Here is a 17,806-nt window from a genome sequence, read left to right on the forward strand (position 1 = left end):
ATAAAATAGTTAATATACATCATAAATCCATTAACAGACTGTAGATACAAAATAATTAGCCATTTACATGTAATAAACATTAATATTTCAAGAAAAAAGTTTTTAAATATTTCAAAACTGCACTAGCACAGTATATCACACAAGTAGGAAATATTAAAAATTTTCAAATAACAATATTCTATTACATTCTAAATCAAAATTTTCTCTCCATTTATGCAAATTTTATAAAAGAAAGTGTTAAAAATAAATTTGAGTAAATTCTTAAGTTTTTGTACCTTTATTCTAGAACTATGTTAAAGTATTGCCATTGCAAAGAAATAACCTACAGTTTCCCAGAAGTATTTTTAATAATGGCAGTCTTCTGTTCAATACAAAAAATATAAATCTTTTCTTCTGTCAGGAAGTTCAAAATTACAAACTCTATACCAGGCTCTTTTTTCTGAGTTTTCTTTTCCTCTTGGGTGCAGTGACCTCTGAAGACATAAAATTAAGAAGTCCGTCAGGTCTATAAAAATAATACTTAATTGATAACAGACATTTACACTATATAGATGTTTGATATTAAGTAAGAATGCCGCCACAGCAATGCTCCAACAAGAAATCTTCAACCCAACATATACATGATTTTTTTCTCAAAATGGTATTACAGTTGAAAACTTACTAACAGAGACTCTAGTTATCCTAAATCCTACTTAATAATAAGCTACTTTGAAGTTGTTTCATATGGGTATGCCCTCCCTATATTGAGCGTAGACCAAGTGCACAAGACCTGAACGGTATCTGGGCCAGTGGAAAGAGAGATAAAGTGCCTACTATTTCAATTTCATTTCAATTAAACCTGAAAATGTAACCCAAAACACCTATACCATGCATCTTTTTGGCTACCACAGCAGACGCCAGAACCGACACACACACAGGTGTCCACATAGAAACAGCTGTATACCTAGTAGTTACTGGTTATTAAAAACAAAGAAGAGAAGATGCAAAAACATGAAAATTATGGAAAATGTAAAGAAAAGAAATATTCCCCACTAATGGAAAACAAAAAGGGAGCAACAGGAAAAGGAGTAAGTAAAGACAAACTAAAAATTAAGAAACAGGAACCAGACTCCTGGAAGAGCGCAGCAGCCCCAGGGGCGAACGGCAGCGGACAGCAGGGCTCGGGCCTGGAAGAGGCTTTGCAACGATGAACCTGATAAAATGCCTCATGTGTCTGAATACACCCAGAGGAGATTTACAGTTGAGGAAGAGTCTGGGGGTAAATCAGTGATACATATATATAAAAAAATAAATTAATAAGGCAAAAAGAAATTATGAACTCTGTAGGGAAAATAATAAAATCAGAGTGATTAAGGAAGAATCATAGCATATTACATGGTCCTACTGCCAATAATGTTTTGTAAATGCTGAATACCAATACAACAAAAATAATAATTATATTGGGAGGGTGGGGCTGGAAAACATTTAGGTGTTTGGGTGGGAAGCGAAGAATGTAAAAGAATTAAATCCTCACCTTCCTCCATGGGGAGTCAATTGATAATCCAAAGAATTGAAATATGAAGAAATGGCAATATAAACATGTTGTTTAGAGACACAGAGGTAAATACCACAACAATTAGTAAAGGGTTAAAAGTGGTTCCCTCTGGGGAGTAATAAATGGGAGTCGGAAGACTGGCTTCTTATAATGAGTATTTATTTGAACTGTTAAATTATGTGCCTATGTAATTATGATTAATGAAAACCAAATTTTTTAAAGTAACAATATGATGATTTTGGAATAGGACTTGCCAGCTACTCATAGAGGTGTGTGCGGTTACTAGTTTACACACAGTAAAAGCCAGCAAGGGAGACAGGAGAGACGCTAGTCTGAAACTCACCACAAGATTGTAAAGGACTATTTTATGTTGACATAAGCAAACACAGAAGCACTCAGGTTTCTGAAGGAACAAATACTCCCTTTTAGTCGTCTATTCTTTGTTTTCCATATGCTTTTATAGCACCCGGATTCTCTTTACCATAATGTATTGGCTTATTTTCCTCCCACACTAAACTGTAAGGTCATTGGGAGCACAGACTGATAAGATTCATTCAACAAATATTTACTTAGGTCCACTCTGGGCGAGTCACTGTGCTCAGATCTACAATTACTGTGATTAAAATAAAATGGTTCTTAAATTCTTGTAGTATATATCTTTATATCCCTTTGCCTAGCTAGGTGCTTGAAACTAAGAGGCACCAAATAAATGCTTGCTGAATGAATATAGAGCCCAAATGGGGGGAAAAAAGTCAACAGGCATCATTCTTAATACATATTATATTCACTATCATTGATGGGTTACCAATCACTACCCTTAGGTGTCTTCATTAACAGTGCGATTAATGTGAAAATTCTCCAATGTGTCTAAGATAAAAACCTGACAAGAACACACAGCCAGCCACCATGCTTTTCCAGCTTTCCCTCAGTTCTCTGACAAAATTTCATCCCTACCTGTTTCACTATGACTTCCGTTCTCCTCATCCTCTTCTGTGATTACAGGCATGCTCAGACTCAAGCATTTACCTTCCTTATGTGTATTCTGTATGTCTTCTGAAAACAGATGGAAAAATGATTTCATATGAAAACAAATAATGTTAACCCTTGAGAAAAACAATATACAAATAAAGTCATTGTTACAACAATATAAAAATTAGATGTTTAAACTAAAATCTAAAACAGAAATACACATTTGAAAATGTCTGTTTTTAAGTATTAGGTTGGCCAGAAAATTTGGTTTTCTTCCGATAAGATGGCTCTAGTAGCATTTAGTTGTCTTTAACTATATTTGAAACAATTTTGTTAAAGTCTATTGTGACAGTTGTCATATCAGTGTGCATTTAAAAAAAAATCATCAAAATAGGTGAATTTTTGTATAGCCATTTTAATACTGAAGATGGAAGAAAACACGCAACATTTTTGGCATATTATGCTTTACTATTTCGCTTTGGCTGGTGTGACTCAGTGGACTGAGCGCTGGCCTGTGGACCAAATAGTCGCAGGTTCAATTCCCAGTCAGGGCACATGTCTAGGTTGCAGGCCAGGTCCCCATTTGGGGGTTCGTGAGAGGCAACCACACTTGATGTTTTTCTCCCTCTCTTACTCCCTCCCTTCCCCTCTATCTAGAAATAAAAAACAAAATAAAATAAAAACCTTTTAAAAAATAAAAAATTAATAAAAAAGATATGCTTTACTATTTGAAGAAACGTAAAAATGTAAGTTAAACGCAAAAGATTTGTGCAGTGTATGGAGAAGGTGCTGTGACTAACTGAATGTATCAAAAGTGGTTTGCGAAGCTTTGTGCTGGAGATTTCTCGCTGGACGAGGCTCCAAGGTTGGGTACAGCAGTTGAAGTTGATGGTGATCAAATCAAGACAGTAACTGAAAGCAATCAATGTTACACCATGTGGGAGATAGCTGACATACTCAAAATACCCAAATCAATAAAGGTATTGGTGAAAATGAACAAGACATCTTTTATCTTACAGAAAAATCCCTATGAACTTTTTGGCCAACCCAGTATTTTCAGTTTGTTCCTACCTACCTACCATGCTATTCCTGGTAGTAGCTAGGAGTATGTTTTATATTGGGCATTAAATATTTACTAATGTTTCTACTGTTCCTTTTTTGTATATATAACTTTTAAACTTTAACTTTTAAAATATCAATCATTTCTTTAAGAATCAAATACCAAAGGCAATTTTATAGATACACTATTTCAAAAGAAAAGCAGGAATAGCTTAATTAGTATAGCTAGATGGCAATATGGTTTATAGAATGTTACCACTTACCATACCTCATTCTACACGTTTGTTTCAAACACAAAAATTACTAATAAAGTATGATCTGGAAAATTCTCGGCTGATTCTATTACTAACTAGCCATATCACTTTGAACAGATTATACTAATTAATCTGTCTGGGCATAAATTTCATAATCTATGAAATGATGATTTTGATGACTTCTAAGATCCCTTTCTGCAGTAAAATTCTATGAATCTAAGATCATTAATTTATTTTTAATACTAAATCTCACAAGATTCTCAAATACTATCTAATCCTTTTTAATAACAAAAAATCAGTGAGGGAAGATGTAAATAAGACCCGTTCTCCCTCACTGAGTCTCAAAAAGACTTTAAAGGTTACCTCTTTTTCTGGAAGACATCTTTCTTCCTACTGATTGCAGTGTTTCTTTGTTTTTCTTCCTTGTCGCTTTGGCCCGCCCTCGACCAGATGCAGAATCAGAGTCAGAGGAGTCAAGTTTGACCTGACGATGCCTTCTTGACTTGGAAGCCTTAAGAGGTAGAAATTCAATTAACCACAGTGAATTACCAAATGAATCCAACTGATAAAGACAAAATACAAAACCAAAGATAAGAAAAGAGTTACAAAAACTCAGGGTCCAGCAGAAAGAATGCCACTGAGTGTGGCTGATAGGGTATGTGAATGTCTCACACGAGATGGACAACAATTAGAACATTTCCCCTAAAACGTCACATGGTGTGCTTGAGTGTATATTGCTGTGTTACAGAATTACATGCTTATGATTTTGTAATAAAAGATTTTTATGTAATAAAAAAGAAGCGTTATTTGTGCCCGACCCTGCGTTTGTCGTAAGTACTTTACCATTACTCTGGCTTGCTTAATACCTGTCACATGTGTATACTCCTTTAGCTTTACAACGGAGGACGTTCCTGCAGCTATCGTCACCACCTACTCAAACTGGGTCAACACGTCGTTGCAGCTGCACAGCCGAGAAATGGAGGCATAAAGGACAAGTACTGTGTTTTACTGCCTAATAACCTATTCCCCCTTTCTTCTAGTATTTTATTTTCCTTAGTTACCACCATGTGTCCCGAGGGGAATTACGTTAAGCCTGGCTCCAGCAATGGCCATATGGCCCTGATCTAGTCAAAATGAGTTTCACGACCTATAGTGCATAGTTGCAGGGGTAGGCAAATGATCTGCATCGTAACTGATAAAACTCAATTGTAGAATTCTGTTAAACTATCAGGAAATAAAGTTCTCCCTTTCCATCGAACCTGCAGCTGGCAACATGCAAGGCTGGTTGCCAAGGCAAGGTGCCGTGAACAGCACCTGAAGACAGTGAAGGCAACATGAAAGGCGAGATGCGGCGGGACAGTCCAAGGACTTTTCAGTGACCGCACTCAATGCTTAAGCAGAGTCCTGGTTAACACAACAGTTTTCAGTTAATGTCACGTATACAATGCAAGTAGGTATTAATAATTGTTTAAGAGCTACCATGCTTTGCATGTTAATTGTACCTCAATATAGGAAAAAAACCCCCACAGCTATGCAATAATACACACTTATAACAACTTATGGGGGTTACAATTTAAGTAAATGATTTTTAAAAATTATTTCATAATGTCTTAAGGCATCAGTGACCACTATATAACATGGAAAGAGTTCTGGTTTCAAAGAATGTGGAATTAATTCATTGCTCTTAGGGCTTTTATTCAACAATGTTTTGTACTCAATTTATTGTGGTATACAAATATATAACACTTAACTAATCTACAATCACTTTTCTTTTTTTTTTTATTTTTATTTATACAACCAGAAAATAATAGTAATTTTCCAAAGAAACACTGTAATTTTCCAGAATGTACATTCTGACATTCATGGAAAAATCCAGGGAAAAAAATGAGATTAATCACATAAACTTATCAATGCCCCCTCTTGAAATGCCATTAAAATCAGAGTAAAGGAACAAACTCACAAAACAAAGATAATAAGAAACAAAGCATCTGTTAAAAACAATTTTGGAAGTGGGGAAGTGAATGATAGCTGACAACGGAATGAAGAAAGCTGAAACGTAATTGCCCATGTGGAGGAAGTTACTAAAAGCAAGCTGATCCAAGTGGATCAGGAAACTGAAGTCATCAGAAATGGGACTAAAAAAATGGGTAGATATGTTGAAAATCCACTTACAAATTACAGTCCCATTTCTCAGCCTCAAAACTCAACAACTGACTTCCTCCTGCAGAAAATAGGAGGTTTGCTCTGGAGAGCCTAAACCAAGGAAGCTGGCAGCCTGAGAAAGCTGGCGGCCTGAGGAAGCTGGCCCAGCTGAGGAGGAGAACGGAGCCTCCTACTGAGAAAAGGGAGGTTAAGTGAAACATGCGCTGGGAACGTTAAGCCTCTTGGCTGATTCTCGCGGTAGGCTTCCCAAGCACTGGCAGCTGGGCCGCTTTAGCACTTTCCTCCCCCAGAGAGGGAATGAAGAGATCCAAAAAGAAGAACTATTTAAAATTAAAAAGCTGTATCTTCACATGACCACTCTTAAATATGATCCGAGGATCTTCAAACATTTGAAAAGGCCACCAAAACAGGAATTCCAGGGGAAAAGGAGGAAACAAACAAACTAACATCCACAAAGAGATAAGGTAGTGCGTCCAGAGAAGAAAACATATAAAGAGTATTTTTAAGCCCTGGCTGTTGTGGCTCAGTGGACTGAGTGCTGGCCCGAGAACCAAAAGGTCATTGGTTCAGTTCCCAGTCAGGGCACATGCCTGGGTTGCAGGCCAGGTCCCCAGTAGGGGGCATGCAAAGGGCAACCTAGCGATGTGTCTATCGCACATTGATGTTTCTCTCCCTCTCTTTCGTCCTCCCTTCCTCCCTCTAAAAATAAATAAATAAAATATTTTTAAAAAGGAAAAAAATGTTTTTAAGGAGAAAAAGATTCAGAGAACAAGAAAATAATATTAGTAACAAAAAAAATGTCAGGAGAAATTAAAAAATTCAATATAATGTTCAGAAGATAAAGTTTAATCTCCCTGAAAGTAAAGAGATTAAAAACAGAAAAAATAATAAAAGTTCGAGAACAGAAAAAGAGCAAAAATGCAGCAAAGAACTCTATCAAAGAAACAATACAAAAAATTCCTCCAAACTGAAGACTATCAAATCAAAGGACGCCCACAATGATGAAAAAAGACCTATATCAAGTTATATTATCATGAATTTTCAGAACTTCAAGGATAAACAGAAAATCCTAAAACCTTCCATGAATAGGAAAACAAAAGGTGGAAGACAATAAAGAACAACTGGCATCAAAATTCCAGGTAAATGCCAGAAGTAGTTAAAAGAGAGAAAGTTAAAGACAGTTGCCTCTTGAGGTTAGGAATACAGAGATAGGAAGTGATGTAGCAGGAAATTATTGGGTTATACCAGCTATATAGTATTACTAGACTTTCTATAAACTAGGTACATGTATCATTTTGATGAAAAATAAAAAAGTAATTTAAAAAAACACCAAATCTATTTCTAAATTACCTTACTAAAGAAATAACTTACCTGAACAACAACTGAAAAGGCCTTTGATTTTATTTTTGCTAGTGTTTCTGCCCTGTCACATCTCTAAAAGTAAAAATATACAGGAAGGAAAAAAAGTTAGAATACATAAACATTAAGTGAAATTATGATTGCCCACAGAGATAAGATTTTAGACAGAGGTGGGGGCAAGAAAGTAACATCTACTGGACACATGGTGAGTAAAGACACATAAACACGTACCACATTCTCATAGCAGGTGCCCTGATTCCATCCCCATAGCTACGGATTCTTTTCATTCAGGTTTTAAGGAGGATCACATGAAAAAATCCCTGGGGATGAAACCATTCCCTCCTCACCAGTCTATGGCCAAAGACTGCCAGCCCCTTATCTCATCCACTAAGTTAACTGAAACCCCTGAGGCAAGAAGCTCCGTACCAGTTGGAAGGCTGACAGGAAGTGAGGAAAGACACACTACGGAACCCTTCCTCCGCCCCTGCAGGCACTCAAGGCACCTCCCGCACCATCCCGCCCTCCCGCTACTGAAAACTGTTGATGCCCTACTCCCAGTCTACACCGGCCGTAGTCTCACACTAGGTTTCCTGTAAAAACAGACTAGCTCCTCACAGAACCCCATGTTTCCGTTTTCTAAGATACTGGCCAAGGATCACAATGCTTAGTATACAGAATCAAGCCACACATAAAATAAAAAGAAGCTAATCAAACTACTACCCTGTAAGCAATCAGTGAATTTTTCTGACCTCTGATTCTTGTGAATTTCCTTCCCCCTTTTCTTCTCCATCTTTAGCTTTTGATTTTAAGGATGAATTCTGAAAGAGAAAAAATTTTATATATACAGATTAACAATTCAGATTAAAAATTAATTGCAAATCAATTTCATAATAATGAAAATCATTTACTTAATTACTGAGAAACTAAAGATCATTCCATGTTTTTGCAGTATGGTTCACCACCTGACATTAAGATCATGGTTAGGTGTCAAAACATTTCTAAAATTCATCAACAAAATGCCTAAATCCCCCTACTGAAGGATAATATACACTTTAAGTGGTAAAGAAAATTGGTTTATTCTCCTTTCCTTCAGCTTTTCAGAAGTCTTAGTAATGCTCATTAAAGATAGTTTATTAAAAGAGAGTACTGCCCTGGCCAAGTGCTCAGCCTGGTTGGAGCGCTGTCCCGTGTGCCAAAGCGTTGCAGATTTGGTCCTAAGTCAGGGCATGTACCTAGGTTGCGCCCTGGCCGGGACATATACGGGAGGCAACCAATCTATGTTTCTCTCTCACATTGGTATTTCTCCCTCTCTCTCTCTCTTCCTTTCTCTCTCTAGAAGCAGTCAATATATCCTTAAGTGAGGATTTAAAATAATATTTAATAATAAAACATAAAATAAAAGAGAGTACATATTCAAACATTCTAAAATGTGCTACCTCATTAAAGTGAATGTGGGTACAGGAAGCAAAGTATTTCCTTCTCCTCAAGACTGCCATCTCCTCATTACTTTCCCTGTGTATGTTTTCCTAAAATTAATCTGAGCCAGCTCTCTTTATATAATGGAAAGCCAAAAAGTGGCAAGGCAACCAATCTTTCTGAAAAACAATATGTAAGATAGTATCTATCTAGCATTGGAGAAAACACTAAAACAGTATCACTCACACAGTAATTAGAAGTTGCTTATTTTTACTTTGTTTTTTAGAGGTATCTACTAAAATGAGATGGAGTAGTGGTTTCAAGGGTAAATTTAGCAAGGCTGGCCTTTAGGTTTCCAGAGTAAAACAGTTTCTCCAGCAGAAAAGGTTAATGTGGAATATAGGTAGCTCTAGCCTCAGTATTTACATGAGAAAACTGAATTGCAGCCTTGTGCTTATGAGACCTGTAAATGGGTAATAAGCCTCGGCTGGGAGAACCCCAATGGGAGAAGCCACAGTCCAGCTAGTTATCTGCAGCCACGCAGCAAAGTGGGACCAGTGCTGCCAAACCTCTGACTTTTCAGAGAAGCTCACTGTCTGGAATTTTACATGAAGTCTACAAATATTTAAATGTTAGTAATTAATTCAAAATTTTAAAACAATATTACAGTCAATGTTGTGCCAAACAAAACATATCTATGTGCAGGATTTGGCCCAAAGACTGCCGTGTATCCTCTGGAGAAATGCCAAATTATAAAGATTGCAATAAATCTGTGGTGTACCAAGATGACTCATTCCTCTATAACTGTATTTGATTATACATGGTAAAACTGTCAGTAATTATCATTATTTGAGTATATATACAATATATATAAAATCGATTATACGGTTAAATAACATCACATAGCTAACAAGTGTAAAGAAAAGTAAAGCCCCCTAAATCCTGGCTCCAGAGGAACGTTGCCACTCGGCTCGGCTGCCTCGCAACACTGTCACCCATATCTGGCCACATGCATAGTGCAAATGCCGAGGTCAGGTATCAAACAAGCAGTCACATACCTTCCTGTCTTTGAGCCACTGCTGATGCTCCAAAACTATGTTCTTAATATTATCAAAAAAATCATCCTTTATCAAGCTGAGGGCTTTGTCTGGATTGGATTTATCAGCTGAAATTACATGTTTCATGTTCTGATAATGGTCATGAACATTCAGCATTTCCTAAAGGCGAAAAGATGAGTCTTTTACCTCAGTTTTATAGAAGAAACTTATAGGCACAACCAACACAAAATAAAATGACATTCCCAAGTGACTGCTGATAAGGAATAACATGCTACAGTATATTGAAAAGGATATAACTATGTAAACAAAATAGTACAGCTTTATTAAAAAAGCATAAGCTGCTTCCAGAGGTATTCATTCATTCAATTCAATTTAACAAACATTAAATAATTTACAGTTTGGAAAAAGACTAATTACTTAACGAAGGATTACATTCCTGGGTATAACAAAAATGATTTATAATATAAAATATCATTAAATATCACTACTGATAACTAAGATCACATTTTTATTTTATATCATTTCGAGTATATTTACATAGTTCTTTGTGCTCAGCTGGAAGTTCCTGTATAGTGTCTCCACTTAATCCTCCAGAGATGTGCTGACGACTTTCACAAGTTTCAAAGCCTGTGTGCCTGTACCCATAAGCTTCATCACTACTTCAGTGTTAAAATGCAGGATTAAAATAGAGGGGATTTATGACACCATCTGCGGCATTACTTATTAATTAGACCGTCCTCCCCCAGAAACTTCCAACCAAATGAGATCTATGAGGTAAGGAAAGAAACAGCACATTGCAGGCAGACACAGAAATGACACAGAACTAGCATCGGGACTTGGCCCAAAGGTCAGCGGGGAACTACCAGCTCTTCTTTCACAGACGGCCACTGCAACATCTGGGCCATCCCTAAGTTAGGCTCCTGAACTCACTTCTGGCAGATTTTGGTGGAATTAACAGAATTTGTTCAAGGAATCAGAAGATGCTCAGTAGTGATAGTGCTCACAAATGGAGGATCGTCAAAGGGAAAGAGTGTCCAGACATGCGGAGCCCCTGACTTTTTACAGTTTACAATGTGCTGTGCTCCCACTATTTTACTACATGCGATACAATACAGGGGAAGACCACTCGTTGGACCTGGTTTTGGCCCGAGTTCTGTCACTTGCCAGACTGTGATCTTGAGCAAATCCCTCAATGTGAGAATCATGTTCCTCATGTGTATGAAATGAAGTAATGCCACCTAACACACTGTAAAAATATTAAGTGAGCTTCTACAAGTGAGTGTTCTGCCTAATGTAAAGCATTATACAAAATTAAGCATTAAGAAATAATAGGAAGTGCCTAGACTTTGTGATCTTACAGAGTTGGACATTTAAATCCAGTGTCTGCACCTTAGTTTCTGCAGATTTCCAAACCTCAGGTTCTTTTTTTTTAAAAAAAGGAAACTAGCCTCAGTTTCCTTGTTTTTAAAATTAGGAAAATACCACCTCCTCTGCAAGATTACTATGGTGATTAGTGAGGTGACATACATAAAACATATAACATAGTTCCTGGCACATGTTGAAAACTCACCACATAATTATTATAACTGTATAAATGAAAAAAATGACTTAGAAATGAAATAATTAGCTGAAGGTCATATTTAAGTAGCAGTTAGGATTAAAAATCAGATGTTTTAATTGAATACCTTATTCTCTTCATTTTATTATACCTCCTTAACCACAAAACTAGAACTAATGAGCAGCAGAAAAATGACCAGAATTCAGGTGTGCTGATATGAAGACAAAAGCATTTGCAAGCAGTAGATGCAAAGTAGAAAAGTACCAAATTTAAGGATCATCAACGAGTATGGGTCAAAGGCTCTACAAGGACAGGACAAATAGAATCGGCAGAGGTACTGAGAGAAAAGGCTCTCAGAGCAGACCTGTGGCAAGCCAAAGGTCAAGATAAAGTCGGGACGACTTCATATAATCCACTCTATTCCTAGAAGTTTCTAAGAATAGGCATTTCCTAGCCTGGCCCTTCGGATCCTTCTCTCCAATCACCCTAAAAGCATAGGCGTTTGTGCCCTGGCTGGGGCTCAGTTGGCTGGAGCACAGTCCCAAACACCAAAATGCTGTAGGTTTGATCCCCGGTCAGGGCATATTCAGGAGGCAGCCAATCAATGTTTCTCTCTCACATCAATGTCTGTCTCTCTCTTCCCCACCTCCCTTCCTCTCTCCCTCAAAATCAATAAACATAAAAAAATAATAATAATAAAGAAGAGGCCTCTGTGCATCACCCCAGCTCTGTTCTCTTAGATATTCCTAGTTTGCAGTGAGTTTTAAAATAAGGAAAGTAAAAGGGAACTTTAATAACACGTATTGTTAAAAAAAATAAAAAATAAAGTCACTCTAAATTCCTGTTTTATGATCTAGCCAAAAAATCAAATACAAATGGTGGTTTCAGCCCTGGCTGGTGTGACCCAGTGGATTGAGTGCTAGCCTGTGAGCCACAGTGTCGCCGGTTCAGTTCCCAGTCAGTGCACAAGCCTGGGTTGCGGGCAGGGACCCCAGCTGGGGGCGCATGAAAGGCAACCACACATTAATGTTTCTCTCTCCCTACCTTCCCCTGTCTCTGAAAATAAATAAATCTTACCAAACCCCCCAAAAACCCCCCCAAAAAACCCCCAAAAAAACGGTGGTTTCAGTATCTGAATCTAAATATCCTGAGTCCAAGTTCAGTCTTCCACATCTTTTACCTCCCGCCCTCCGATGAATCAAGCATTTTATTTAATTACAAGGAAGCACTCGTTTATTTTCTACTTAAAAAAATAACAGTCAGCCCAAGCCGATGTGGCTCCATTAGTTGGGCATCATCCTACAAAATGAAAGGTCACTGGTTCGATTCCCACTTAGGGAACATGCCTGGGTTCCAGGTTCGGTCCCTCGTCTGGGCAAGTATGAGAGACAACCTATCGATGTTTCTCTCCCTCTCTTTCTCCCTCCCTTCCCCTCTCTCTAAAAACAAATAAAATCTAATTTAAAAACAAATTACATTCAGGCTTATACTGAAAAATACTGCCTAGATAGTTTCCAGAACGTTATTTTGGTTCCATAACATTATTTGCCACTCAGTCCTGGAGCTATTGAGATCTGAAATCATGCTTGCCCTGTGCACTGCAAGAAGCTAAACGAGACCACCTATGCCACGGAATTCCTCAATCCCTTGTTATGTTTTCTATCACCCATGGAAACAATTAGGTCAACTTTAGAGAAACATTTGAAAAATAGTTAGATCTTTGAGCAATAACTCAGCACCCTCCAGACTTTTAAAAGTGAAGAATGTTACTTGTGCGAGTCAGAATCTGATACCAATTAAATGGTGACAGCTTTGCCAATAAACAAGAATACGCTTTTCCATGGATGCGAGGGGAGACTGCTACAGTTCACAGGTCCCAGACACATGGAACTCCTCTACATCTTTGTTTCTGTGTTTCAAGATTTATTTGATAAATTTTGATATATTTAGAGTGTAATATTTCTGATAGAGAAAATAATATGCATGATATGATTGGTTAAAATCATTTAAAAATTTGCAGTATCCAGTAGAGTAAGGTATAACCTCAATATATAATTAACAACTTTTTTTTATTTCAAAAGAATAAAGGCAAATTTACCTCTAACACATCAGAAGTGATAAGTTTCATTACACGATCATTAGGGTCCTTAAATTCTTCTGTAACTTCCACTCGCTGAATTTTTTTCTTCATTCTACACGATAGCTATATGATAACGAAGGTCTTTTAAAGTACATATTTTTTAAGTACGGAAGTAAGTATGACAGCAACAAAAATTGTCTATCAGTAAACATGGATGAAACAAAGGTAGTACTAACTGTATATGTATTAAATACTCTGTTTTTCAAAAGCTATTAGACTTTTAAGATAACACTTAAGATAACCCACATGCTTACAAATTCAGATGAGATTCAGAGAAGTTCCGTATTTGTCAGCTGATGGCAGAACCAGAACTAGAATCTAATGCTCTTCTAATCTAGTGTCTCAACTATCATAGATTGAAGAAGTTTCTTATTTTATTGCTGCAAGTTTCAACTTTTCACCTACTGACATTAAAATTCCTTGGTCCTCTTTCAAGAGCACCCTCTCTGCTGTTTGAATAAAAAAGTGAATAAACGCAGATGCTTACTGTAAAGTCCTCTTCTAACAATCTGCTTAATAGATACCACTTGGATACAGACAGAATTTAAAAGCAGAGACTGAATTTTGTTTGCAACAAAAAGTACTCAGAAAGCGTTTTCTCCTTCTTTCAAGAAGCCTTTCTACAAGTATTGGATACTATATAATAGTCTTTCCACATTATGGAGACTGAGATACTTTATGGACAATGAAGTATAATTTCTCATTTTGAAGAAACAATCTTTTTTAGGTAACATACCAATTTGGGCATTGCTGTAAAGTGGAATGCTTTGTCCAGTCGCAGCTTCCTAAAAATATAGGCTGCATCATAATGTTGTGCATTTATCAAGTCTTGCTGAAATTTTAAAACTTCATCCCAATCCTTGAGGGCAACTCTTATCTGCAAACAAGGGAAGTAAAAAAGTTGTAACTAAATGTAAATCTTCACAAATGTTTTATAATTTTGAAACATGGGCATTTCTATGTAAGTCAGTTTGTTGTAAAAATATTGTACCCATTTTGTGTTTCTGCTGGGGGGAAACAGCTCATCAGTATTACCTTTTGTTTTGGTTGACACAGTTGGGTGTTATATAATCCATACAGCAGATACAAAGCACCAACTCTGATCTGGAAGGTGTATGGAGGTAAAAAATATCGCCAAGCCAAAGCTAAAGCTTCTTTTGTAAACGAGTTCTTTTCTAAATTTCTCATTCTACCACTAGAAAACAAAGAGAAAATTACTTATTACATTAAATAAGTAATGAACAAAAATTAGAAGATGTATAGTCTAGCAACTGCTAGAAATTGGATGGGCATTCTACATCTCATTTCTTCCTGATTCAAGCACAAAGACCTAATCTTCAGTCATGTTTCTTCCACTGAGGCATAGGCATATACTAGGTAAACAGGAAGCATCTACATAAAGCATCAACTTGACTTGCTGAACTGGGGGGCAAAAGGGGAGGCGTTAAAATTATTCCCAGTTAAGAATTTAAAACATTTAATATATTAAAATAACCATGGTTATGTTACAAAATAAAATATACAAGCTACATGCATTTTAACATATAATGGATATTTTCCTCAATATTCTCAGGGATTCACACTAAACCTCATTTGTCTTTGGGACAGCTAGATAAAAAAGTTAGAGACTACAATACAATGTAATCCACCCCTCCTCTCGATTCTTCAGGGCAAAGCTCACCAAAGTACAGAAGGATAGGAAAGCAGACTCCTCTATATTCCCAATGCTTGATCTCTCCAAATAATGATTAATACAGTAAAAGAATGCAAAATACCGACTGTAAATACAGGCAACCAAAGCAACTTCTAAAGAATATTCCCCATTCTTCAAGTGGCTCCACCTTTTTCCCCCTCTTAGTTTTTCCTCATTAGCTAAAAATTGAGGTAACCCCAGCAAAATGTTTCTGAACTACCACTTTTCCCAACAGGTTGCAGTGAAAGATCATGGGTTTTGGAAACAGGAAAACATATAGGCTTCAATTTCTGCCCTACTACCCACTGGCCATGTGGTCAGGGAGAAATTACTTAACCCCCTTAAGCTTTAATTTCCTCATCTATACAACATCTATTATACTTGCTTTTCAGAGTTGTTCTATGGATTAAATACATTAAACTATAAATACATTACATTTAAGAGCCATTTAAAAAATTAGTTTCTCTCCTATAATTAATTATACAACAAACAGCTCTCCATCCTCCATCCCCTGCAATGTACAAACTACATAGGTAATTTTACATCAACAGAGAGAAAAAACAGAACTTCTACATTTTATTCAACAAAGTTTTAACTACAAGAACTCATTCATTCATCAATTATTAGCCTTTCCAATATTACATGTACTATGCAAATGGATACCGGATTCATCCAGTCGCTGTCCTCACAGAGTTCCATCTAATGGAGGGAAAATTTAAAAATAATAGCAATACTGAACATTTACTGAGCACTTAGAGTGCACTTAACATATATTAATTATCTCATTTAATCATCAGAACTACTGAGGTACTACCACTGTCCCTCTTTTACAGATTCGGAAACTCAGGTAAGTAACTTAACAAAAGGCAAAATCAGTGGACTCAGATTCAAATTCAGGCAACTGGGCTCCACAATCTGTGCTCTTAAATACTAACACTGTCTTTTGATCTACACACTTACAACAAAATGTGGGAAGTCGAGAGTTAAAATAAGCATAATGTATAGGGGAGAGAAAGAGCAGTACTCCTCACTTCGTCTAGAAGGGCAAGGAAGGCTTCCCTGAGGAACTGTCGTTTGACCTTAAACCTGAGTGAAAAACCAAGGGGCCAAGCAAAGGGAGTTGGGGGAAAGCCCCAGGCTAAGCGAAAGGCAGCAGAGGGTTAGAGCAAGAAAGCGAATGCACGGAGAGTGGTAGAGGAAGCTGCAGAGAAGGGCTGAGGCCAATCACAGTCGGTCTAGCCAAACGTGTTAGGAAATTTGAGCTCTGAAGGTTGGTAAACAAGGGATTGACCTGATGAAATTTGCACCTTTGAAAGAGAGCTCTGGTTGTTACAGGTAAAACGAATTCTCGCGTGCGTTTTGTCTCTGCTTAGCTATTCCTCTTGTCTTGAAATATGGGGTTCCAGGAGCAACAAGACTGGAGGGCAGACAATGGTGTCCTAGGTCAGGCTGGGCAGTGAAGATGGAGAGTTTAGAAGGGCAGCCAGGCAGAAATACATGTTCAGCCACAAAAGGATGCAACCGAAACCAATGAAATCGCCCAGGGAAAGCGTCTAGCCTGAGCAAAGAAGGCAGCCCAGGAATGATGGAGGTAGCCTTCAGAGACTGCCATTTCCCTAACCCTTCAGAGGTGCGGGGAGGCGGGAAAAGGGGGCGTGGGGCTGGATGTGCAACTACGTACGCCGCGTACGAGCAGACTTGGGCAGAGAGGCGGGTAGCGGCCGAGAAACACCCACCAGAAGATGGTCCCGAACTTCATGCTTCTCCAGAGCTCCGTGAAATCCTCGAAGCGAACGCTGTCCGTCTCCTGGAAGCGGCTGAGCAGCGCCTCGCAGTCGGCCTGCAGGCCTGGAGGAGTCCCCATGCCTGCAAAGCCCGTACGCTCCACGAACTGTTCCGCCCCCCGCGGTCGCCGAGGAAACGTAGCGCGGACACCCCACCTCCGACGACGTGACACACACGCGCTCCGTGACGTGTTTCCGGCAGCTTTAGCTCCACCTCCAGCCCGACCCGTTCTGAGCAGTCGCTTTGCTTTCTGCGCATACAGTTCACTTCTGTTAATTGAAGGACTGAGATCAGCCCTTTTAATTTCTTTGAAAAGATTTATGTTTCAAGTGTCGCGTGAGCCCAAGAAGGAATTTAGGTCTGCATTAGACTAGCTTATGAAAATTGGCTTTGCCCTTACTATCCTCTTCTTTAAAGAGGAAGAATGGCGAGAAAGTCAGCATTTACAGCTAGGAAAGAACAGTTCAGACCCTCAACGCTCCCCCTGGTGGAAAGGGGATCTAAAGAGGGTTTACTAGAACATGAACTGGATTCATTCTCTTCAATCTACACCCACATAATAGGGAGCTTACTCAGAGACCTAGCCGTCTCCTGCAATCATTTTTTTTTTTTTTTAGAATTGTTATAAAAATGTATTTGAGGCGAACAGGATACACCTGGAAGCAAGATCTCAACAGATAAATGCTTCCCGCTACCACTCTTGAAGAGCTGTTTTGTAAACATCTACCCACCACCACCCACCCGCCCCTACTCTACAATCTAGCATAGTGCTTAGCAGAAAGTATTTACCTTATGTATACTTTTTATTTGGCTAAATT

At 37.9% G+C, this 17,806-nt stretch overlaps 1 protein-coding gene and 1 non-coding gene across 2 annotated transcripts; both read right to left on the minus strand.

The window, feature by feature from the left end:
• Window positions 1-210: 210 nt before the first annotated feature.
• Window positions 211-17,116, minus strand: SNAPC1 (small nuclear RNA activating complex polypeptide 1). Its single transcript, XM_054567029.1, has 10 exons — window positions 16,940-17,116; window positions 14,546-14,705; window positions 14,247-14,387; window positions 13,469-13,573; window positions 9,813-9,971; window positions 8,088-8,156; window positions 7,351-7,413; window positions 4,180-4,327; window positions 2,489-2,587; window positions 211-473 (listed from the first exon to the last, which is right to left on the minus strand). Exons 1-10 carry the CDS (start codon window positions 17,065-17,067, stop codon window positions 421-423), a joined length of 1,125 nt encoding a protein of 374 aa, XP_054423004.1. The 5' UTR covers window positions 17,068-17,116; the 3' UTR covers window positions 211-420.
• LOC129066130 (small nucleolar RNA SNORA24) lies at window positions 13,132-13,260 on the minus strand. Its single transcript, XR_008528661.1, has one exon. It is a non-coding gene; the product is annotated as a small nucleolar RNA SNORA24 (small nucleolar RNA).
• Window positions 17,117-17,806: the final 690 nt, after the last annotated feature.

Source organism: Pteronotus mesoamericanus, unplaced genomic scaffold (assembly GCF_021234165.1).
Source record: "Pteronotus mesoamericanus isolate MK-2021 breed Mesoamerican mustached bat unplaced genomic scaffold, CSHL_Meso_final contig_182, whole genome shotgun sequence".
In the NCBI taxonomy this organism is placed as follows: domain Eukaryota; kingdom Metazoa; phylum Chordata; class Mammalia; order Chiroptera; family Mormoopidae; genus Pteronotus; species Pteronotus mesoamericanus.

Excerpts from the sequence above, each read along its gene's own strand:
- SNAPC1 (XM_054567029.1), bottom strand. The coding sequence starts at position 17,067 with ATGGGGACTCCTCCAGGCCTGCAGGCCGACTGCGAGGCGCTGCTCAGC. Across the intron at positions 4,328-7,350 it reads CCTTTTCAGTTGTTGTTCAG|GCTTCCAAGTCAAGAAGGCA; the intron begins GTAAGTTATTTC and ends CTACCTCTTAAG. Across the intron at positions 2,588-4,179 it reads GATGTCTTCCAGAAAAAGAG|AAGACATACAGAATACACAT; the intron begins GTAACCTTTAAA and ends ATCTGTTTTCAG.